Source organism: Etheostoma spectabile, chromosome 4 (assembly GCF_008692095.1).
Source record: "Etheostoma spectabile isolate EspeVRDwgs_2016 chromosome 4, UIUC_Espe_1.0, whole genome shotgun sequence".
Taxonomy (NCBI): Eukaryota; Metazoa; Chordata; class Actinopteri; order Perciformes; family Percidae; genus Etheostoma; species Etheostoma spectabile.
This window is the reverse complement of record NC_045736.1, coordinates 27,470,254-27,494,669: the sequence shown is the minus strand read 5'-3', so window position 1 is coordinate 27,494,669 and position 24,416 is coordinate 27,470,254. Positions and strand designations below refer to the sequence as shown.

Genomic DNA, 24,416 nt, shown 5'->3' with positions numbered 1-24,416 from the left:
TACCCTTTCTTTGTGCAGTTAATCATTTTGACAGTAGGTATTAAATAGCAAAGAAAAAAGTCATAAATGACACTACTGGATTTATTTGAGACATATTCATTTTCAGGTTCCTGTCATGTACGATCAAATCTGAAATATTAGGTAGACAATCGTCTACTGCGGGGTCTGTTTCTACTGTAGCACCTGCCAAGAATGTGCATGCGCAGATACACGCACACCAGAGCACAGTCCCTGGCCCATATGGCAGGCCACTCCATCCCATCACATGGCCCATACAGCGTACTGAAATGAGAATGACACACACAATACCACCACTGTAGTGTGTGTGTGTGTGTGTGTGTGTGTGTGTGTGTGTGTGTGTGTGTGTGTGTGTGTGTGTGTGTGTGTGTGTGTGTGTGTGTGTGTGTGTGTGTGGGGAGGGAGGGGTGTTCTGATGGTGGGTAGATCAGATCACCAAGCAGGAATGTCTGTGAGTGTGAGACTATAAGCCTCTCCAGGGGAAGCTCTTTCCCTTTCTCTCTCACTGGTTTAAAATAGAGCCAAATAGTGATAGGGAACTGATGCGTGAGGCAACTGTTGCTCTTGAACGAATCTCAAGAATGAAAAGTGCCATGCCTGTTGAATTTGATGATAGTTGTTTGTCTCTTTATCTCTCTGACACATTCCTTGCTTTTATCTCAACTTGCCTGCAGTTCTAAAAGCACTGCTTTGTCTTTTACAGATGACATATATTTTATCCTGCTTTGAACAACTGAAAAAGTGACACACACTTAAAATCTCTGTGGCCTGTTTGTGTGTGCAGCCACTTCACCTAAATGTAAGATGTAAGAGCGGTTCGGAGTGTGAATAAGCTCACTCTGTCTATACAAATGAGGGTTCTGTCTTTACTGGTCAGGTCAGTGTTGACATGGCGTGCTGTGCAGAGCGGTTCTGTGAGAGAGTTGGATCGTCGTCAGTGTTTGTTGGCGATGGTTTTATGGATATTGCTTGAATAAGGCTGTAAATGTGTAGTGGAGAAGGCTTGTAAAGGACCATGACAGGGTACTTCATGCCCAAAGAGAAGACTGCACATGTCAGTTTGCAGAGCAGCCGTCCCTGCCAAGGACTCCTAGAGGGGACAGTAAACTGGGTGTGATTGAGTTTCATGCTAATAGCTTCACATTGATGGAGTTTACAGAGGAAAATAGAGATTTTAGGATTTCTCAAGGACAAATTGGTCAACTGTTGCACATTGAATGCACATTAAATGTAGGAAGGAATAGTTAGATATTTTGAGAAATAAACTTTTTTTTTTTTTTGCTGAGTTAAAAGACAAGAAGATTGATACCACTCGCATGAATGTGCGTTCAATATGAAAATACAGCCAGTAGACAGTTACTTTAGCTTAGCTCAGCATAAAGACTAGAGGAGGGGGAGGGGGTGCATTAGCCTGGCCAAATGAAACAAGATCAACCAACCAGCATGTCAAAAGCTCACAAATTTACGTTATGTGTTTTGTTTATTCTGTTCAAAGCGTTACATTACAATGTTTACCAGGATTCCAATGCCAAGAAATATTCCCCCATATAAGTTGTATCTTATTATACACTTGCTGGACTTTAAAGATGCTGAAAGGCAAATGTGTTACCTTTAAATGTAGCAAGTCTAGCTTCTTCACTCTGTTACCAGTATTTTTGCTAAGCTAAGCTAACTGGATGCTGGCTGTAGCTTCATATTTACCCGGATATGAGAGTGGTATCTATCTTCTAATCAAACTCTTTCCAAGAAAGCTCATACGCTTCTTTTAGAGTCGACATAGGGCATGTGGTAAGGAGGCACTGTAGATGCATTACACTGCACAGCTAAAGATTGTTTCAAGCCAGGACAAGTTCAAAAAGATCAGTTAGCCATGGCTCTCTTAGATTCTTATACGTCCCCCTTTCTTTAATAGTTTTAATAAAACAACTCTACAAGTCATTACTGAGAAATGTGTTGAAATATCCAGACCAGCTGTATTCCTGGTGTGGTAGTCTTATGTAGAAATGCATAATGGCAAAGTACGCCTGAGACCTGGGGAGTTTTCACAGTTGGTATATGTAGCGCTTCTTGGCTCCACCTGAATACTTGTACATAAATGACCCTCAATGATTTAAAACACAGTGTTACAATGTTTTTTTTTTCACTAACGTATAAAAGGAAAAAAAGGGGCTGCTGAATTTTAGATGTAGAACACTTTAAAACAAGTCTATAATCATTAGCTGGAGAGATTATAAGACAGAGAGCAAGAAAAAAAGAACTAAGTTGAGAAAGGAGAGACACTTAATGGCAAAGACAGCAGATTTAGAAAAAGAAGAAGAAAAACCCCCATAAAGGCTAATAAGGTAGAAAATGAATTCCTTTTTTGAGGAAATGGAATGTATAGCGACTGAGATTGTATTGTCATACAAACATAGGACAAAGTGTCTATTCCGAGCTGAACATCCCCTGGAGCTGAAAGGCATCACTGCTCGGTCAGGATAGCTTTTATTGCAAATCACATAATTTTTTCCATGTTTTCTTGAAGGCTTGATCTTTTTAGTGACTGTATACCGTCCATGACAGTAGCTCTATCTTGGCCTCGGAGGTATCTGGTCTGCAGATACGCACATTTATGTGTTCTAGCATGCAAATTGCTCATATCTGCAGAAAAACAAATGTATGTCACGATGAGAGTCCTCTGTTGTGTGACACCCATGGCAGCTAGTCGTGCTACGTCTATGCTACCCCATGACCGTTTCACTGCTCCGTATGTGGCTGCTGTGGAGGACGGCATGTTGGTGTGTTTGTGTGTGTGTGTGTGTATGGGTGTGACTTTGGGGAATTTGGTAGCTACGGAGAAATAAGGACAATGTGTGCCTGCTATCTCTGAGCTTTATACTTTCTCTAGGAATGAGCTAAAGGTTGTAGACAGTCCCCAGAGGAAGGCCAGACTGTACAGACTCACTAACATGGACAGGAGCAGAACACAGCAGTTCAATTCAAAGACAATGCTTACTTGCTCCATATATCATTCTATCTGCATAGCAGCATGACAGCTAATTTCTCATACTGGTCTTTACAGAACTGCAAGCGCATAAATCTGAACTGGTATACTTTTTTTTTGTAGTTCTCCCTCGGTTTCCACACTTCACACAAGATCTAATAGTCATGTTTTTTAGCTTCATTCCTCTGTATTTTGCTTGTTGACTCTGTCACCAATCACAACTTTACTCCGCTATTTCCCTGCACAACTAGGTTGGGAGCGCATTCTCCATTTCATACCAAAGGCCCTTGTCCCATTGCAGGCAGTCAATGTGCCTCCTGGGACTTGTATAAAGGTCAGGTTCCGAACAGGAGAGAGACTTATCACCCATCACATGTTTAGCTCCTCTATTTGTTGCTGTGGACATTTCCTTAGTATCAGCGATAGTATAATCAAAATCAGTAAGTGTCCAATGTCAGAGCTCTGAGGACAGATTGTGTGAGCGATATGGATTTAAACCTCCAGAATTGGCCTTGGAGTACATGATGTAGTTCTCTTTTGGGATAGAAGATATATATCCTTCCCACCAAAGCGGAAGACATCAACTATGAACGCAGGAAGAAAAGTTTACATTTTCTCTCTCCTCTGGAGTCTCAGGTGGTTTAGCAATCAAGTTGTTCCAGTCTTGACTGTAGAGAACCAGATACTGTTTGATACTCTGTGTCTGATTCCTGGATTGGAATGCTAGATGATAAAACTTCTCAAGATTGAGTTGTGATGTGGTATCTTGTCATTGAAACCTTCACATTATGGGTCCTTTCTGATGGCATTGTTCAGTTTCCTGTTGCACAAGGTCTATTGCTGGGGTTTTACACCTACTAATTTTGTCTGCAGCATATGAGAATGGCAGGAGGGCTGTCTGGATAGAAGAGACTCATTTCATTTTATTTTTCTATTAGATTGTTAGCTAATGTTTCTATTTCCAATGCTTTGGTTTGGGACCAAATACCTGCTAAATTAATGTGATTCCCATCAGTCTCTGTTGTGTGTTGGGGTTTGTGCTAATTAGCAAATGTTAGCACGCTAACACACTAAATTAAGATGTTTAACATGGTAAACATTATACCTTCCAAGAAGCATATTAGCATTGCCATTATGGGTGGGTTAACATGCTGACATTAGCATTCAGCAGGATTTATCAAGAGAGCAGGCTGTAGACTTAGTAGTCTTGTTATGAACTATTATTATTATTATAGGTAAATATGGAATTATTATTATTATTATTATTATTATTATATTTACTCATTATTATGTATGTTTGAATCTCCTTATTATACTGTTTTATACTGTATGAGGTGTAATATGGACCTGTGTCTGCTGATAAAGCTTTATTATTAGTGTGTCCAAGCTGAAGGCAATTAGTCACATTTACACATTATTTAATAAGCAGCGCACAATTTCTCACATAACCCCCTAACCTTTACTCTTTTGATGTAACGGATTCCAGGGACTCAGTATTTAAGATAATTATATACAATATACATATATATGTTATTATAAGTTAACATAAGTTTAAGTTTTATAAGTTTAAGTGTGACACAAGATCCCACTTTGTTCATCGAATCCAGTAGTGTGTGTGCTCCATGTGTTTCCAGCAAAGATGAAGTTTCAGCTTCTTTGTGCATCACTCCTTCCGGAGAGGTGTAAGCTAAAGGTCTCTCTGGCTAAGAGAGGTTGGATTGACTGAGAACTGTGTAAATATTAGTAAGAGTGTTTGTGCTGTGGAGCGAGATGTTTCCTTCACCCGTTCTGTTTGCACTGACGTGACTTCTCTCTACTCTGTTACAGGAGATGTTTACATACAACCAACACAGGACACAAAAAATCCTGTGATATATGGCGTATTCTCTGTTTCTGGGTAAGTATACTAAAATACATACTGTATATGCACAACACCTGTAATATACTCTATTTTAATATAAATTTCCCAAGTCAATTTTTTCCCCCATTATTTTGCAAGATACATTTCCCTGACCTTTTTCTTCCTTTACTGTCTTTTCCCAGCTCTGTCTTCAAAGGCTCAGCAGTTTGTGTTTACTCTATGGCTGACATCCGCATGGTCTTCAATGGACCCTTCGCCCACAAAGAAGGTCCCAATTACCAGTGGGTGGCCTACACTGGGAAGATCCCCTACCCTCGACCCGGCACGGTGCGTTTTAAATCCACAATGACCCCACACATGAATCCCACAGCAAGCTGGCATAACAGCAGCTTCTTACTGACTCAGACCTCAAATAGAAACCATCTGAACAAGATGCAGGCATCAGTATTACCAAACTCAGAATAATACTGTAAAACAGGCTCTCAAAATGTTTTTTATGTAAATTATTTTGCATGGCTTAACCTAACCTTGACCTAAGCTCAGAATGTTAACGCTTCTAATTCTCTTTCAGTGCCCTGGAGGTACGTTCACCCCCAACATGAAGTCCACTAAGGACTATCCAGATGAAGTGATTAACTTCATGAGGAATCACCCTGCCATGTACAATGCCGTGTACCCGATACACAAGCGCCCCCTGGTGGTTCGGACCAATGTGGACTATGAGTTTACCACCATCACTGTGGACCAGGTGACAGCTGCAGATGGCAACTATGAAGTGCTCTTTCTAGGAACCGGTGAGTGGTTTGTAATACATTTGATGTTGTATGATATAGTAATGATGGAATGAGCCAAATCTCTGCTTTTTGTCTGCTTATAAAATTGTCACAGCTTTGTAAGGGTTCTTTTTTTTACGTGTCAGTCTGAACCCATGAACCCTTTGATCAGAGTCAGAATGGTGAATGACAGTGTCAGTGAGAAGCCGAAAAATGGAGAGAAAAAAAATCCCCCCGTGGAAATAAATCCCATGTAAGTGGAGGGCTTGTCTGCCCTGCAATCATTCATCATTAAGAGAAAAGCATTCTTGCCTTTCGTGCTTGAGTGGAAATTTAACCAATCAAAGGGTTTGTACCTCGCTCTATTCACATTAAGTAAACAACAGGAGATTTGTACCTGGAGGGCAGGGGTGGATCAACAGCGGGAGGGAGAGAAAAGAAACAGGGGGTAAGAAGAAAAGAAGGAGGACATCCATCACCTTAATCTTGCCCACTGGTGTAAGAGAGATTATCTGTCTGTCTGCATGCCTTGAACCTTTAATAAGGCCCCAGTATGACAGCAGCGGCCACCACACAGGATGCAGCCCTCACATATTGCATATGACGTCTCTTCTTTGTTCATCTGTGCATTACGGGGAGGAGACTAATGGGTTTGTGTGCGATGGCGGGCCACTGTGGAGGAATGTGTGTCCTTTCAGCTGCTGTCAGAGGCAGCCATTCAGCCCTACATTGGGGCTGAATGCAGAAGTCATAATATATCTCAGGTATCCTGCTTACAGGAATGTCTAACTCTTTACATAAATCAAACATATCAGGGAAGGCCAGGGAATTTTTTATGGCATCCAGATGATTAGTTCAACACAAGAGTGAGCTGAGGATTATAAAAGAATTTTGTCGGGGTGACGGCAGTGAGAAGTGCGCTAAGTGGAACAGAGCTTCATGTCAATGAATAAAGGTTAAAGTAAAGATAGCCACGTGAACATATCAACAGCGGAGCCTGTTAAGATGAGGATTATCCCTCGTTGAAGGCTGCTGAGAGAATAAAAATGGAAATCCAAGGGGCTGTTGACAGGCGGAGGGGTGTGAGATTGCAGGTATGTAGCTGACAGGTGTGTGTTGTCTTCCACAGACAAGGGAACAGTTCAGAAAGTCATCGTTCTGCCCAGAGATGACCTGCAGACTGAGGAGCTGGTCCTTGAGGAGGTAGAGGTTTTCAAGGTGAGCTTTTATTTTCCTCTTTTCTCTCTTCTTCTGCTGTACTTTTTCTTACCTTCTTTGCACTTCTCACACCCACACCTTATATATAAGTTCCTTGTCCTTACTCACAATGTATTTTTTTCTCTATCAAGGTCCCTACTCCAATTACAACAATGAAGATCTCATCCAAAAGAGTAAGCATGTCTGTGCAAGTGATTTTCTTAACCTTTGCCAATATAAAGAGAAAATAAACCATCTTCCAAATATAGGGAATCACATTTATGCAATTTGGAATGGTCACATACCATATACATAGGGATGTGCTTAACTGTTGCTTTCTTTTAGAATTGATAAAAAAGCTGTAAATCTGAGTGAGACAATGAAGAAAGAAATGTGGGAAAGACACTTAGAATTTTGTGTTGTGTTTCAGTGTGATTAAAATAATTAGCCTCTTCTACATGCTATGACACAATTTCACAGAAAGAGAGTTTGTTTTACACACAGCCTGCCAGATACATTTTTTAAACAGATGATTATAAAAAATATGACGGCAACCTGATAGATATGAAATACTTAGCCTCAATATTCTCCCAGATGATCTGGGGCCTGTTGTTGTTTCAGCCCAGTGCAGGGTAAGAGTTTACACTTAACATTCATCTGGGTTTGTGAAGTGTTTGTATGGAAGCTAATCATGGGATATATCATACATAGTATGTAAGCATATTAGTGTCTGAATTTGATCAGGTCAGTTTGAGCAACCAGATTTTGTCTTGTCTTGCATTTTGACATCCCAAATGAGCTTCTTGAATTGTAGCAATTTGAATATAGTTTTTGTATACTGGGCACTTAAATTTGTTAACCCTTAAATATACTATATGTGAATTGAAAATTGTATATTGAAAGTTTTAACTTAATTGCCTCCATTTGGCTCTGCTCAGTGCATCTGTCCCAAATGAAACTCAGGATGTTTTCTCTTTCCCTTATTTCAATTTCAATATCAATGTGTACTGTAGCGTTGTGTATAACACCATTTTCTGTCCTCTCTCTCTCAACAGCAACAGCTGTATGTGTCATCTGTGTTAGGGCTGACCCAGCTGGCTCTTCACCGGTGTGATGTGTACGGCGAGGCCTGCGCTGACTGCTGTCTGGCCAGAGACCCTTATTGCGCCTGGGATGGCAAGTCCTGCTCCCGGTACTCCGCCTCGCAGAAGAGGTGAGCACCAAAAGCAGTTTTAGCATGAGCTACACTAACATTATAACTAACTGACTGACTCAATTGGTGTTTTAAATGACGATGCTCAAATTAGACTGCCTGGATGGCTGATTTATGGCTGTATTAATGGGTTTTGTAAACTATGGTTCACGCTCAAATAATGAATAATAAACTTGTCATATTAAAAGTCTGTCCAGTAAATGATGTAAAGTCACATAGCTATAATAACGTAATTGGATGGTGGTTTGTTGTTGGATCAATTTAAATTTGATACTTTAATGGCTTTATGTATTGTGGAATGGCTTTGAATGGCTTGCGGTTGCTTTATGATTTTTTTCTCTCCTTATTCGGCAATACTGGTCTGACCCCTTTAGACGTAGCCGGAGGCAGGACGTCAAGTACGGCAACCCCATCCGCCAATGCCGAGGCTTTAACTCTAATGGTAAGAAGTCTGTTCTTCAACCTCCTGAGTTTTCTTTCTGTTGCTCCTACAGTATTTGTTCATTAATGAACTCAGAAGGTTGAAATGAATGACGCATCCCATTATTGCTGCTTCTAACGGTTCACGGTTTCATTGTTATGCGCTGTAATGACTGTATTCTGGCAGCTTTATGGTAAACTGTGACATCCGTGTCGTTCTAAAGACTTTTGTTAGGGAAGATTTTGGTTGTAAAAGAGTGTAATGGTAATGAGTGTTTCGGTTGCCATGGAAATCCCCCTCTCTCTCTGCCCCGCAGCCAATAAGAACACTCTGGAGATGGTGCAGTACGGGGTGGAGGGAAGTAGTACCTTCCTGGAGTGTCAGGCACGCTCTCCACATGCTGTCATTAAATGGCATCTGCAGAGAGATAACAGTGACCGCAGGAAAGAGGTGAGCTGCCACATTGTGTATTTCTCAAAACAATTCTGGTTGTATAAGCATATTGTATTAGTGGGCAGTTTTCTCACATTCATATTTATCTAATACAACACTCAATAAACCTCCAGAAGGTAGGGTATTGGCTTGAACTTTACTGACATGGGTTAGTGGCGGATGAACATTTCACCAGATGAACATGAAAAATGGATTTTGGACATATCCATATGTGGTGGGGGCCAGTGTTTATTTCTCAGTGTATTACTCTGTTGTCATGGAGAGATGGAGAGTTATATGCAGTATGGCACATTTGAAAAATGACTCAAGTGTAATCTTTTTCCGATTCTCTGTTAACACCATTAAGTGATTCAGGCTCTGATTGAATGATGCCTGATATCTCACACAGACCCCTGACTGTCCTCAGACCCAAGGGAAGGACACATAAAGGGGAGCTGTGAAAAAGCCCTCTGCTATGAAATATATAACCCTGAGGCAGTAGTTAAAGTTTCATTGTGAAGCTATGTAGTGTTGCTGCTTCTCTTTTATTGACTATTCTGTTGGATGGTCTCTATTCCCACAGGCAGAGCCAACTTTGCTGCTGCCTTGCACTTCTGATTCTGAGCTAAAAAGCTGCCATCGCGTAATCAGATTGCTGAGTGTGGATGTACAGATAGAGATGAATTAATAGAGTTACACGTAGAGTAACTGTTTGATAAGATTTGAATAGATTTTTTTATGGTGATTAAGTTCACCGTACAGACCAAGGCAGTATACAATGGATGCAACAGATCAAAATTGTTGCAGGAATATTTGTCACTTGAGAGACACAATTTGCTATAACAAAGTCTTACTACCCAGAGTTATAACTCCCAATTTGAACCCAATCATATCATACACACACCGCTGATAGTGCATTTTATTTGTAGTTGGAAGTCAGATTTGTTTAGGTCAAAGTCGGAAACACGCCCTGTGACCTCCGATTTCCGAACTTGGAACTCAGACAACCACCAAGTACCCCCCCCCTCACAGTAACTTACTCTTTACAGTGGTGTAAAGATCTTAGATGTTTGTAAATTTTATAGTGAAATCAGAAAAAAGACACTCTGTATAACTTCTGATCTTGGCTTATTCTAACTTTCTGATTAAGCCCCACATTCACTATACATCCCTACAGTTACAAATACATAAATGCTTATCAATTAAACAGATACATGTAGTAAAAACATAGTAGCTTTGTATTATACCCATAATGCACAGGATGTCAAATGACAGGTATTTTATTGAGCTGTTTTTCTCTGCAGATGCGTTCTGATGGTCGGGTTTTGAAGACAGAGCAAGGTCTACTCCTGCGGTTTCTGCAGCCCTCTGACTCTGGCATGTACCAGTGTACGGCCACAGAGAAGAACTTCAAACACATGCTGGTCAAGCTACAGTTGGTGGTGCTGTCGAGCCGGGCCGTCAACAACGTGCTGGTGGAGGGCGGAGGAGGGCTGGTGCCGTCTTCTCTTCACTCCAGCAGCACCCAGTGGACCCCAAGCGCAGGCCAGTACAAGGACCTGCTGACCATCCTGAGCCAGCCAGAGATGAGCCTGATCAATCAGTACTGCCAGGACTACTGGCAGTTCGGAGACCCGCTGCTGGGTGCCCTCAAGGCCAAAGACCTGAAGGAGCTCAAGGAGCAGAAGAAGCCCCGCAACCGCCGGCATCATGGGGAGGGGGAAGGGGATGGGGAGGGGGGGGAGAAATATGAGCAGGAGGAGCAGGAGGAGCAGGAGGAGGCAGAGACATGAGGAGCCCAGCTTTGTGTCTGAAACACCCTCAACCACCCATTCTCCCACCCTGTGAAAACTGGGAGAGACTCATTGAGAGTAGCAACGTGAAAAAATCCACAAACCGAGAAGAAAAAAAAAACTGAGAAAAAAGAGGCTTACAAACAAAACCCCACATACATCCTCTCAAACAGTAAGATATATGATACACAGTATTTATTGTAGGTTGTATATAGTATCATTCTGTGGATTTCTTTGTACTTATAGAAAAAAACATGCTCTTTGTGTATAGGTACCTTTGGGGCAAATATTATTGTCATTAATGATGTTGTTAATTTTATTGTTGCAGTTACTGTCATTACAAAACTCATCTGTCAGCATCATATGACCTCGGCGACTGTTTGGAATGTGTTATCAGGCATGTAAGCTGTTAGGAGCGAGCTTTGAAAAGCTCTAACGGAGAAATGAGTTTTTGATAAGGGGTGATGGGATCTCTGTTTTTTCATGCTTGCTTTGACGCAATGTCAGGACTCTTTTATTTCTGGACACTCCAGGAACGCCTGTGGTGCAACCCCCCCCATGGCTGCATGCGGACAGAGACTTAATATTGCCAGGGGACCATCGACACACGGTCCGAGTGATTGTGGGGAAACAATCCTTTCTTCATGGAAACTCAGACATAAAAATGACTGTTTTCACTGGTGTAATTGGGCCTTGTAATAGGAAACTGGTGCTTGCCACCATTCTAATTATTTCCTGATTGGAGGATTGATTGTAAAACGATGCAGCATAATTGCTACTTCTCAGCCCAAATACTAATTCTGTTTTAAATCTCAATTGTGCTCTACTTTGAGTAACCTGCAGTTTCTTCTGGCCATGACGTTTAAATACATAGATGACATACACATAGATTAAAAAAAGCATCAGATCAGTTTTGAATAAATCTATAAGGAAATATAGGGGTTGAGATATTTTCAAATGCAGACATCCTTTGAACTGAGACTGAGGTGCAATAAAGGGTCAAGGTTTTGCACGAAGGGCATTATTCTTTTACTTTCAGGGGACATTGGCTGGGGCCAAATGCATCAAGCACACAGGCAAGTTATAGTTGACTTATGTAAAAAAAAACGAAAAAAAAAACAAAAAACAGTGCTCTGAGCACTCAAGACATCTTTTGTTCTTCCTTTGACATTCATGTGTGGAAAAAAAATGATTGCCCATATACACAACAAAGCATTGTAACAATGTTGTGACACTAACCAAAATATTGGGAAGCTGGCTTTCATTATGTGCATGAACCTGTATGTGTACTGTAATTCTGATAAGATACTGTGTGGTAGTTTTTTTTGTTTTTTTTTTCATCTCTAGGGGTGTACAGTATGGTCTCTGAGGGACACTCTCATTACAGGGAAATAGGGACAACAAATGCCCTTTTTTCAAATATACGCTGTTTAAAGCATGATGCATCTTTCCATTGACATTCATTTAGACTTTGGCACGGTATTAAGTGAAATTATCTCATGTATGTGTTTGGATAGCACATACATAGGGAAAGTATCAGACAATGGCATATCCCAATGGCAGATAAAGGCAGTTTGGATTGAAATGAGAAGGTTGTTAATAAAATGTGAATAATAGTTGTCATTCTCCGCAAGTGAAAATAATGGCATATAAAACATTTGACAGGGAAGAAAAAATATCTGGAACAAGGTGCAAATTTGTTTTTGTATCATTCTGACATTACAAGGCTTTTAATACACCATGTCTGTCTACCTTGTATTGAGACTGTCTTGAATGCCTCTGGGAAGATGCATCTGTAATTCACACAGAGTTATCTGTATCTGCTCCTCTAATTGGGATGTCTGTCTGCATTCCCAGAATCAATTACAGCTCCAGATTGTCTCCTCCAAATGAGACCAGGGGTTATTCAGCAAAAAATGCAAAGAAAAGTTGTACAATTTGTTGGTATTTTTTAAAAATGTGTCTGTAGTTTTTGAGTGTTTTTGTTTGTTTTGTATTTTTGCATCATCAGACTTTATTGAAAAAAAGAAAAAAACTAAATGCACAAAGGTGATGTTCCTGTAATGACTTGTGTAAATTACTCTATCTTCCCTTTCCATTGTTGTTGCTGACTAATAAATTAAAGCTCTATATTTTATAAGAATGGAATGCTCCCCCCCTTCATTGTGATTGGCTTGATACTGGATGTTTTCCATGTTCTGCCCAGAACCCTCTGGATCCTTGGAATAAAGTTGTACCTGTTAAAGAGATATGTATGCACATTTGTATAAAATATACACATTGCATTTGTGTTTGTAATGAAACTATTGGAAGGCAAAACACCTCCAACAAAAGGATGCAGGAGAAGATTTGCTATATTTTTCTATCGTGTCTTTACCTCTGGTGTCTGATAGGTATTGATTATTCAAGTTCCTAATCCCCATCAGTTATTTGTTCAGAGAAGCTTCATCAGTACTTAAAGATTCATTAACCCAGATTATAATTGTTCAATAGTGCTAGATAATCAGAATCTACCTGTGGGAGATTGAGAGGGTTGTAAATCAATACTCAATTCTCAACAAGTTGACCAGAGACATTCAGCCTTTGGCCTGACAATTGGCCTTTAATCAGCTCAATATTGACTCATATTCTCCCTTAATAATACAGGTCAGGAGCAAAGTGGAAGAGAGAAAGAGAAGGTGAAAACCTATAGGGAAGAGCACAGGATGGGAATACATAGTATTAGACTGATGTCAGTGCCGTATCCAGCACTAAAGGGTTTAATGCTGTGTTCACACAAAAAATGTGATGCATGTAGATCCTTGTTTGGGGACCTGAACATGCTCTTCGTGTGATGCGTAGGTTATCCCACACAGATAATTGCTCAATTTAGCCTCAATGACATAGTGTAAAAAGATGAGAACATGTCTGGAGACACCATTTTACACTATAGCAGGGGTTTGTTTCAGGACAAAGCAGAAAAAGGTCAGATGGTTTGGGAAACCATCACAAGCCATTCCAAGCATCAGCTGACATCTGGGTTTGAGAGAATTCTGTTGTCCCCTTTTTCGTTCTTCCTCATAGACGGAGCTCTGTTCACTTCGCTTATCTGATCCCAACTAAGTAGCAACATAGCAGACGAGCAGACGTAATGACTCTCAAAATGATATCTGCATCACTTCAAATCCAGTCATCTCCGCCTCCAAATCAGAAACTGGCTTAAAACCAAGAGGCTGATCCACATTTTGGAAATTCAAAACTACCCACAACAAAGGTTGACCCAGCCCAATCTGATCAGATATTTCTTTGCACCATACAACACAACAGAGATGTATTTCTGTGGAGCGTTATCACCACAGTGGCATATCACATGACATAACGCCAAGCAATGGCATAACTAACATCATTCAATTGACTTTTTATTACATGTGGAATCCCAGTCTGTCTTATCGTTGAGTCCAATCTGGTGCTCGGTGGCTCAGAGGCAGTCGTGGCATTCTGTGGTTATCTGTTTCATCTCTCTCACAGTGAGAGCTGTCGGACACTTACTGCATTGTTGCAAAAGTTGGATAGTGAGAGGCAGAAGTTTGGCATGCCATGAAACTAGTTCACAGGCATCCTTCTGAAGACTTACAGACTTGGCCACTGTTAAATACTAAACTCAGTCCATTGATGACATGATGAGCTGACACTACTTTAAGGCCTCAACCTGGGATTTGTCACAAACTAAGTCAAACTGAGTCACTCTTAAAGTGATTGGCTGTTTTATTTGATGCATCCCCCCATATTCTGGCCTTGATGAACTCCAAGTTCTCATATTGTCAGACTTTCTCATGCAGTAACCATGTGCAAATCAGATTCTCTGGAAAGTGTGGAATAGCCATTGTCGACCACCCGTGCCTTCTAAAATAAATTAGAGAAAAAAGGGAGCAATACTGCTCTCTGTTGCCTCCATGTACGTGATCACAATAGCAGTCCTACTTACAGCTGCATGACATGTTGTCAACCAGCAGATGGCAGGATTTTCATTTACAAATGTGCACAACAAACAGACCCATAAATTGGCCTACAGAGTAAGTATTAAACAGTTTTTGGAGAATATTTGGAAATAGTCAGTGCTGGGAGACTTACGTAGATGATTTACTTAGTATAAGTATAAATTCAACATTCTAAAAAGAATCCATTAAAAATCTGCTCAAAAAATCCTATGGTAAAACTACATGAGTATTATCAGCTAAACGTACTTGGTACTTGAGACTCGCCTGGTCTTGTGTAATAATGCTTCTACAAACTCAACCCTGTTATGCACAGTTAAGTTATACACATCTGTTTTTTCAGGACAGCCTGCTCTATCATGCTGTGTGTGCGGCAGGGATGTCACATAAATGTAGAACTTCTTATAGGACTATAAAGACTATAAAAACTAGGCAGAAATTTAATCTCACAGAAATGTATTGAAATCACATAGAGAATAAAAATGTGTAAGACTTTGGAAATTGTCATCCTAAGTCTTGGCAATCAGGGGAAACTAAAATAAACTCTTCAACTAACACAAATTATAAAACTATTTAGATTTCCCTAGAATAGTCTACTTGCATTTAACCATAAAGTTAGTTGTGTTATCTTCAATGCATTTTCTGTCTGATATTAAACATCAGTAGGCAGAATCAAACTCATGTCCACACCCAGGGCTTCATCTGTGGTCTGCCTGTGTCTGCTTCCACTATACACACACAAGGCCCTCCTGCTTGTGTCAGGTTGGGGATATCTATTGGCCGAGCAAGCTCCTGTCTCCTGATATGACTTAATGTGATTGGTTGACACGCCCATCAGTTAAGACAGTCAGCAGCCAAGATGGTGGGTGACAGTTATTGATTGATTTTCATTCAAAAAGTTTGTTAAATAACCATTTGGTTATGGATTTATTGTTCTGGAATTATTGTGCAAAGGTTCCGAAAAGTCACTGAAGTTCCAGGCCGGAGTACTAAACTTCTAGAAGGGCTATGTTTGCTCACACTGAATCCCTCTTTGGAAGTTTCTACTGTGGTGTTAGCTACAATGCTAAAAACACAGAAAGTGGCTAGGCCGAAGCACATTTGTAATTACTTATTTATTTATTTATTTATTTATTTATTTATTTGATGAAGACAATGTGATTCCATGATGGAATAAACAGCTTCTGGATGGCGTACTGTCGCATGGAGGACCTCTTGAAAACAAATTCTCTGCTGCTAAACAACAAAAAAGTAAGTATCTGCACTGTATTGATCTGGAGATAGTGAACCAGAGGTATAACCATTATGTTTGGCATCGGTAAATATTTAAAAGTACTCTTGTGACTAATTAGATTAGTAATTAATTATATTAATACTAATGCAGAAATATGGTTGATACTGATACTGGTTGAGTTGGACCTAGTTTTAACCAGGCGTACTTAGTTTAGTCCAGTGGTTCCCAACCTTGGGGTAGGGTCCCTTCCAAAGGGTGACAAGAAAAAATGTGGGGTCATGGGATGATTTTGGACTTTTCTCTAATTGTACTTCTCTTTTTTGTTGTAATAATGATTTTACCCAGTTGGGCCTCAAATAGTTACAGAGGGCAAATGTCTCATTGGTGGAACTGCTAACAGCTCATCTGAAACGTAAGAGGCCTCAACTTTTCCCCAAAAGACTGACTTTAACAGTGTCATGTGTTTAATGTAACGTTTATATATAATATCTTAATCTGAAAGGTAAACAATAACTAGTGGAAGAAGTATTCAGACCCTTCACTAAAAGTAAGGTAAGTAAGTAAGTAGTTTGATTTATAATAAAAATAAATGTTATATTGTGTTTTGTGTGGAAAGATATAATTTGTAAAGTAACTAGTAACTGAAGATGAAGAATAATGTAGTGGAGTACAATATTTCCCTCTGAAATATAGTGGAGTAGAAGTAGAAAGTGACATGACAAAGAAAGGACTCGTGAAAAGTTGAGTAAATGTACTTAGTCACATTCCACCACTGACAGTTACTGTAGCTGTCAAATGAACGTAGTGGAACAAAAGGTAGAGTATTTACCTCTGAATTATAGTGGAGTCAAAGTAAAAAGTTACATAAAAAGGATATAAGTACAAGAACCTTAAAAGTGTACTTCAGTAACTAATTATAAATAGTTACCTTCCACTGGAACTAGTGGTTTTACACTACATCATTTAAATTCATATAAAGTGTTGCAGTCAGCTGTGAAATATTAATGCTGGTAGGTTCTGTTGTTTTTTGCTTTAATATTGTGCAGGTAATTGGTTTGGGGAAAGTTTCACAGTTTACTATTAATACACTTCAAAAATATAACATATGTTTTCCCAGAACCTAATCCATTGGATTACAGTTAATTACTGACACAACTGTTGCATTATAGACGTGTTTTCGGCAGAGCCTCCGTGGCATTGAGAGACCTGAGACAGTATAATGTAAGAGGAGTTGTGATTGATTGCGTTTTAAACTCTTTGTGCCAATAAATCAATACTACACATCACATCCATCAATCACTATCATAATTCTTCGCTTGAAATATTGTCATTAGTTTGCATCTGATGTCAGATAGAGTTACGTAAAAAAGACGGACAATAGATCAATAGAAGTGAATGGAAACACTACCAATGAGTTGTGTTAGTAGAATGATTCTTGCTTGCTATCACACCAGTACTATTGCAACTACATTACTCCTATCACAATGGTCAGTAACTATCTCAGCTGCTAACTTAGTTAATACGTGGTTTTGCCAGGATATTTTGTAAAACATTATTTTCCTCCCGGCAAGAACAGACTCTGATGAGTAGCCTTTCATCTCTAGATTTCTGGTTGAGAGAAACAGGAAACTGACACTTCTCTCATCCTACCATGCTTAATGAAGTCATCCAACAACACAGAGTATCCTCCTGAGCCCAGATGAGTGTATAGATGGCTGCTTACCATTGTACAATGGGCATGGCAAAGAGAAAATATCCCAAGAGGAAGCCTATTGAAACCCCAGAGGGCTTAGAGAGTGAGCTCTGTGCATCATTATTCCAACAAGATGCAATTCAAGTATCTTGGAAAGTGTCACCAAATGGCCCTGCTGGGATTTTTTCGAACACGAGTTCACACCTCACCAGGATGGCTTGTGCTAATTGAGAATGCGTTACACAGATGCTCTCCTCCGGGTTAGGGGGAAAGCAGAGTGTGATGACGCAGGCTTTTTCCCACATTTTCTCTAAATAATCTGTCCACTGAAGAAAGGACGAGGATTACAGATGAATAAACAGGTGAATCATAATTTTTATTACCATCGAAGTCATCAACTCAATCAAGGAGTACAGTACAGAGCTCACAAATGCAAGACAGGACCTACGGGTGACCCCTGGTCCTGGCAAACATCACATCTACAAATACACCTGTAAGTGCATGGTAAAATGAACAGACATGGAATACTAAATACAGTAAGAAATGTATTGGGAGGGGGGAAAGCTTGCTTTAAATTGTGTAACAGTGTTCAAACAGTATTTATTTGCCATTTAAACAAAGAGATTGGACTACAAGAAATAATCTATTCACATAAAATCTCTGTTATTCTTCTGTTTAAGCCTCTCATTAAAATCTAAAGATTTATCTTAAACAATGTAAGAAATTATATACATTAGTGGTATATTAAATTAAAAAGAGATACATGTATAAATAAAAAGACTGCAAAAACAAAGTTAAAGTTGAGATTCTACAGATTATAAAGGTGATACATTTTCTCCAAAGCCCCCTTTTTATAAATCTGAAATGCACATTTTCTTATAAATTCACAAGGTGTTCACACTTGACAACATTTTGGGTAGAGTCGGACAAAGTGGCTGTGAACGAGCCATAACATATTATACTCTAATTATATCATCTAACAATCGTGTTGACAATGTGGCTGTTGTTTTAATGAAAACCCATAGTTCCGTTTGGTTAGCACATGGATATCATGTGAGGACTGACAGGCCAGAAGAGCAAATATGGTCTCATTGAGGACCACACACACACACACACACACACACACACACACACACACACACACACACACACACACACACACACACACACACACACACACACACACACACTTTATCTGACTGCAGCCACTTAAGTGGCCCTGATGGGCTTGACAGCTGGTAAGGACTATAGACTTTTACTTACAGGTACATCGACTGTATCGAAAGGACACCGGGAATCACAGTTTCTGCAGCCATTCAAATATTGCTCAATTTCCTCTAGAGTGATTACAGAGAACTCTTTCTGTAGCTCATTATTAATACTCGAGGGGACCAGTGACAAGAAAGGAAAGATTGTTATTACTGTTAATCAAGTATAAGGAGAAACATCTATGGAATCAACACATGACTGAAAGAGTCAAAAAACAACAAAAAGAAATATGGCAATAACAAAATCCAAATAAATATACAATAAGTTCAGAAATGTCCAACATATGCTTCATAATATATGTATATATACTGTATGTGTGTGTTAACAAAGCTGAGTTGGTGAAGGTGACCCTAGTTACCACAAATTTAAAACGATTCATCTTTTCCCTAAAACGCATGTGGTCATTTAATGCACATTTTGTTTTACAGTACAACCAAATACTAAGACATATGTGGCATTTTGAGTCAATAACCTAAGAAGAAGTACATGATTAAATCAAAGTAAATACATGTAGACCAAGAAAAAATATGTTATTGTCACGTGATGAATAAATATGTCATGGAGTTTCTAAAACTGAAAAGCTACAAATTAATTTGGATGCATAGAACTGCTATGTAATAATTTTTTTTCCCATATGACATACATTGACAGCAGGGGTGCTAAATGAACAGTGGTAATCGACAGCATAGTGTATAGTGCTTTTTTAAAAAAAACATTAGCCTCGGCATGGCTTGTGGCAAGAGACGAGGGTGCTGTTTACTGCAATAAGATGTAGTTTGGCAGCAGCACATCTTTATCCACCAAGTGGCTGTAAATGTAAAGCGAACAGCAAAAAGTGAGAATGCATGCTGTTTTGGCTACTTCTACAAAGGTCTCTATATACAGAATCTTTACACTTACAGCTATGAGGTTCTTTCCTGAGCAGGAAGTAAGCAAAGGAACATAGTGTTTGTGTGTGTGCTTATGTGTGAAGCTGCCTAGTTAAAAATACAGTACTGGGCATAATAACTCCCAGTCACCAATCTCAGCATTGTTTAATGTACAATAACTGCTTAGTGTAGACAAGAACAAATAAGAAAGATAAGCATATCCTGTGACAGGAATATGTGATCTTCTTCATGTGTGAGGACCAGCACTTACTGAGTATCACGGTACAAGGTCAACATTTCAGAAGCAAAACTTTCCACTGATTCTAAGAACAAATACTGTAATTGCAAGACTGGCGGAGGGAAGTTTCCCAAGTTGGCTCATTAAAAAGGAATCAAAGCCGTTTTCAGCACAATTGTGTTCTCTTATCGCTAAGAGAAGAATCAGAAAGAAGACTTTAGCTGCAAGCCACCGCTCGACAGCAACTCTGGTTTTGCCCCTTAAACTCAAATGTGCGAAGATAGACGTGGTTTATATAACCTGACATAGAACACCAAAGGTTCAGTGAAAAAAGACACAATAAATGTAAAAAGAAAGCCAATGCAGCACAGCACTCGGGATAGGTAGCACACAGCCTCCATGAGATGATACTAATGCTGCAAGTGAGAGAGAAGCAGAGTCAGTGTCACCATGCTAGCAGGTAATGTACAGTGTGCAGGAGTTGGTGGAGACTGCAGAGGACACGCAGGAAGGGGTGGGGGGGGTTTAACCCTGCTCGTCCCCGGCCTCAGTGGCTGCATGGAGAGCATTCGAAGCTTCTCCATTGCAACGCGATGTGGGCTCGGCCTCCTGTGGCGCTGGGCTTGGTTCTTGTGGCTCCTCGGCTGTGGCAGCCACCCCGGCTGTAGCCTCTGGTGCCGGTTGACTTATCTCCGCTCCAGCAGGGAGCTCTGTGACGGCAGCGGGCGCTCCCTCAGGGGTTGTGTCAGATGAGGGTGCAGAGGAGGTGGTGGCAGCCTGGGGAGCTGCGCCGTCTGCTGCAGCATCTGCTGGGGCATCGGCTGCGGGGCTAGTTGCCCTCGAGTCACTCTGCTCGGGGGCTCGCAGTCTCTTCATGATGGTGGTGACCCGCACAGCTTTCTGTGGAAGGAGGAGGGAACAAACTGAACTCAGATAGGTGCTGTAACTTGAAAACTTAGAGTACATCAACGAGAAGACCTTCTTGGAAGAGCGAGTGAAAGGGCTTACCTTCCATTTAGCTCTGGCAAAGTTCTTCTCTATTTGTGCACACACATTTTCCTTGATGTTCTTATCTGAAGCTGCACCGCCAGAGATCCTGTTGTAGAAAATGGGAAAAGCACAGTTTCACAACAGAGCTTCATGTGTCCCTTATCTTTGCATGCCACAGGCTGCAGCCCACATTACTCAATCTGTAGTTCCTTTTTTTGACTAGCAAACTTTAGCAGGAACTTTACGTTTTACCTTTAAGAATTAATCTGTTTTTTTAAGCTTGGTTGGAGTTTTTCTCCTTGTTTTTGTCCCTGTAACAATTGATTTGTGCTCAAAATGTAGGCCTATGGTGCCTCTGTCAGACACATCTAAGCAGGACCAACAGTCGAACTGAGAAGGGGATTAATACATGCCTTTGTAAGTAATAATAAAAATAGTTATGTAAATAATATTTAGAAAAAGAAAAGTGAAATGTCTTTAAACAAGTGCAGTTGAAAACCAACCATAAAACAAACTAGAGATAATGCACAATTAGGTCCCTATATTAGACAAATGTTTTCCTTTTGGAAAACTGATTTTCTATACTAGGATACTCCAGAGTGCATTCTTGTGGTTACACTAAGATTAACATCAGCCTACTAACATAGTTACAATAACAAGGTTAACATGTTGATGTTTAGCCTGTATAATGTTTACCATGTTTCAACATTAAATCAGCTAAAATGAATAGTTGTATAACAGCATTATATTAAATGACAAAGTAAAAACAATGTGAAAGGGGTCGCTGTTAACAGTGAACCTCAAGAGAATTATCAGCGGAATCTTCCGATTCCTTTGGCTTTATGGAGCACCAAAATGCAGACATACACAGTTTGCTACTAGCTAACTTGAACACAGTGGAGCATTTAGCAGCTAAAGAGCAAGATATTTCCATCAGGAGTTGGTAGAAACCAAAAACAGAGCAAAAAGAGAATCATCAGGGGGCCATAAACATGACTCTAATGAACAATCATGTTGCTCCTAGCTGCTGGATGTGTAAATACGCTAAAACTGTTTGCTAACAACGTCTCCATATCAACTTACAAAGGTGATGGTATATCAATGTATCCACTGCCCCCCAAGTAGGTAGGAAAATCTGTTATTGCAGGTTTAAGTGTGTTAGCATTCCAAGTTGTGAAAGTAAGCACTTAACACTGATTGTATGAATTTTATAGTTGTTGTTGTTGTTGTTGTTTGTTTTTGTTATCTTTGGCCATAAATCAAAGTATTGGGCAAAGGGAAATGTTGACCTGATGATGGCACAGGGTAAAAAGTCAAGAGATAATTTTCAATAAATCATTTCAGTTACAGCAAATGACCTTGTGAGGAACATGAATTAATTTTTGTACCAAATATAATGGAAATCCATCCAATATTTGTCAGGACATTTCAATAGTAATTAGAACATGACAACCTGCTAGCCAGTAGAATACAATGTCTGGGAAACAATGAATATCTGTGCTAAATTTAGTGCCTATCCATCCATTATTTGTTTCAGATCAGACATTGCTATCTCCAAGAGCCATACTGCTTATGTGACAAGCAGATTTGGTAAAGCATCAATATTAATAATTGAATGAATCCTGAGAACTTATTAAGGACAGTGATAAGCCTTTTAAAGTAAACTATGAAGTTTCCTAATGTGATTTTAAGAGACAGATCTAACAAGAAAGAAAGTCTGCTCTTGTAGCTCTTCTGATCACACTGCTTTGGTTTAAATGGTCTGCACAATATATCGACGCTCTGCTGCCTACCATTCATGATTTATAGCCTCCTGGGCTGTCAGTCTCTGGTCTAGATCCACCTCCATCAGACGAGCAACCAGACTCTTAGCTGTCAGAGAAAAATCACACAGAAAAGAATTAACAAAAAAAAGGGGTTTGTTCTCCTGAGTACATGGTTTTTGGCCACTTTATGGGTTAGAAATGAGAAACTGTTTTGAATTTGAAACGTTAACCCAGCAAGCTGTCCTTTTGTTCCTTTACAGTGTTAGAAAGTAGAAAGTACCTGAATCGGAGATTTCATCCCAGTACGGGGAGTCAAACTCATAATCGCCTGCCAGGATCTTTCGGAACAGGTTCTTGTCATGGTTTTCAAAATCATCGTCGTCAGTTTCATCGTAGAAAGGAGGGTTGCCTGACAGCCTGAAGCAGCAAAGAAAAAAATAGCATTGGGAGTAAAAAACCTCAACATACCATATTTAAACATGGCCTGATGTGTAATATCATCTTTCCCAATATCAAGTCTGCAGCCACCCAGAGACTTTAAATAAGGTTTAGAGCTTCAGGAAAAAAAAAACTATCTTGTTAAGAATAATAATCTCTTTTTCTATGTCAGAACTTACAGTATGTACATGATGACACCTGTTGCCCAGCAGTCCACGGGCCTGCCATATCGCTGTCTGCCAACCACCTCTGGAGCTGCACAAGAGAAGAGAAACATCAACTGTGAGTTTGAAAACCACAAAAAGGATGCCACATCGCATACTCTACAATGTCTTATTTGTTACTTGGTAAACTTATATACACACCCAGGTACTCTGGTGTCCCACAGGGGTCTTTGATTAGTCCGTTCTCCAGCTTGGCAAGATGGAAGTCACTGATGACTATTTTAGAGTGCTTCAGGCGATTGTAGTAAACCAAGTTCTCCAACTACAAAGGAATTGCAAATTACAATGGCAACACTTCAAATAGTCATTATTAAGTTCTTTCATTTTCCTAGTTAAGCATATAGTGAACGTTTAAGAGGTTGAATAAGAGTTGGGAGATTTTCAAACAAAAATATAATATGAATACTGAAAACATCGAAAAGATAAATTCTGCTGTGCAGAGTAACGAAAAAAAAAACAGACATTTATTTTTATTTTGGGATTTTTTTTATGATTGGACTGAAGCTAAATGCCTCAACCACGTTTGACTCATTTCCACCTAAGAAATGCATTGATTTTATTTAAGCTGACAGTCCCATACAAGGAGATTTAAAAAGTATCAAGGTGAAGATAATCCAGCTTTTGCTATGAACAGTAATGACGCAAACACCTTCTCTTCTATTTCTGTCGTTTATCTCCAAATCAAAATGGCTGTCTGCTTGCAACACTGTTCAGAACACTCTTTCCATGAAGGAAATGGATTCTACTGTCTGTGTTCCAAAGTTGGGATTTATTGTTGAAGCAGCTGAACACAGAACATAAAGAGTAGTTTTGATGGTTTGCAGGTAAAAAAAAACCATCTAGCTGGAGATTTGCATCTTTATTTCAATAACATTTGATCACTATATTTTCAACATATAACTCAGTCTACAAAAATATCTTGACTGTGTTTGTTAGTAAAAGTGAAATCCTTTGCATTGCTTGTGTTAACAGTGCGATGCCTCCACAGTATCGGCGTCTTGTTTACTTTGGTCTACAAGTCCTGCACTAC

General features: G+C 39.7%; 2 protein-coding genes across 5 annotated transcripts in view; one reads left to right on the top strand and one right to left on the bottom strand.

Annotated features, from left to right (window-relative positions):
• The window catches only part of sema3fb (sema domain, immunoglobulin domain (Ig), short basic domain, secreted, (semaphorin) 3Fb), a 58,869-nt gene extending 45,929 nt beyond the window's left edge, over positions 1-12,940 (top strand). For 2 of the 4 annotated variants that reach the window (XM_032512623.1, XM_032512621.1), the window contains 9 exons: positions 4,829-4,898; positions 5,045-5,189; positions 5,434-5,656; positions 6,765-6,853; positions 6,985-7,026; positions 7,888-8,045; positions 8,420-8,487; positions 8,783-8,916; positions 10,203-12,940. In XM_032512623.1, the coding sequence (XP_032368514.1) occupies positions 4,829-4,898; positions 5,045-5,189; positions 5,434-5,656; positions 6,765-6,853; positions 6,985-7,026; positions 7,888-8,045; positions 8,420-8,487; positions 8,783-8,916; positions 10,203-10,691 (1,418 nt within the window). In that variant the 3' untranslated portion in view covers positions 10,692-12,940. Of the gene's footprint in view, positions 1-4,828; positions 4,899-5,044; positions 5,190-5,433; positions 5,657-6,764; positions 6,854-6,984; positions 7,027-7,887; positions 8,046-8,404; positions 8,488-8,782; positions 8,917-10,202 lie in introns of all 4 variants that reach the window. The other 2 variants (XM_032512620.1, XM_032512622.1) reach the window with 1 other exon arrangement.
• Positions 12,941-17,947: 5,007 nt separating this feature from the next.
• The window catches only part of LOC116687325 (caM kinase-like vesicle-associated protein), a 39,639-nt gene continuing 33,170 nt past the window's right edge, over positions 17,948-24,416 (bottom strand). Inside the window, exons 6-11 of the mRNA XM_032512638.1 lie at positions 23,528-23,648; positions 23,342-23,417; positions 23,005-23,141; positions 22,752-22,830; positions 20,977-21,064; positions 17,948-20,868 (exon numbers count right to left, since the gene is read on the bottom strand). Of these exons, the coding sequence (XP_032368529.1) occupies positions 20,494-20,868; positions 20,977-21,064; positions 22,752-22,830; positions 23,005-23,141; positions 23,342-23,417; positions 23,528-23,648 (876 nt within the window). The 3' untranslated portion in view covers positions 17,948-20,493. The remainder of the gene's footprint in view (positions 20,869-20,976; positions 21,065-22,751; positions 22,831-23,004; positions 23,142-23,341; positions 23,418-23,527; positions 23,649-24,416) is intronic.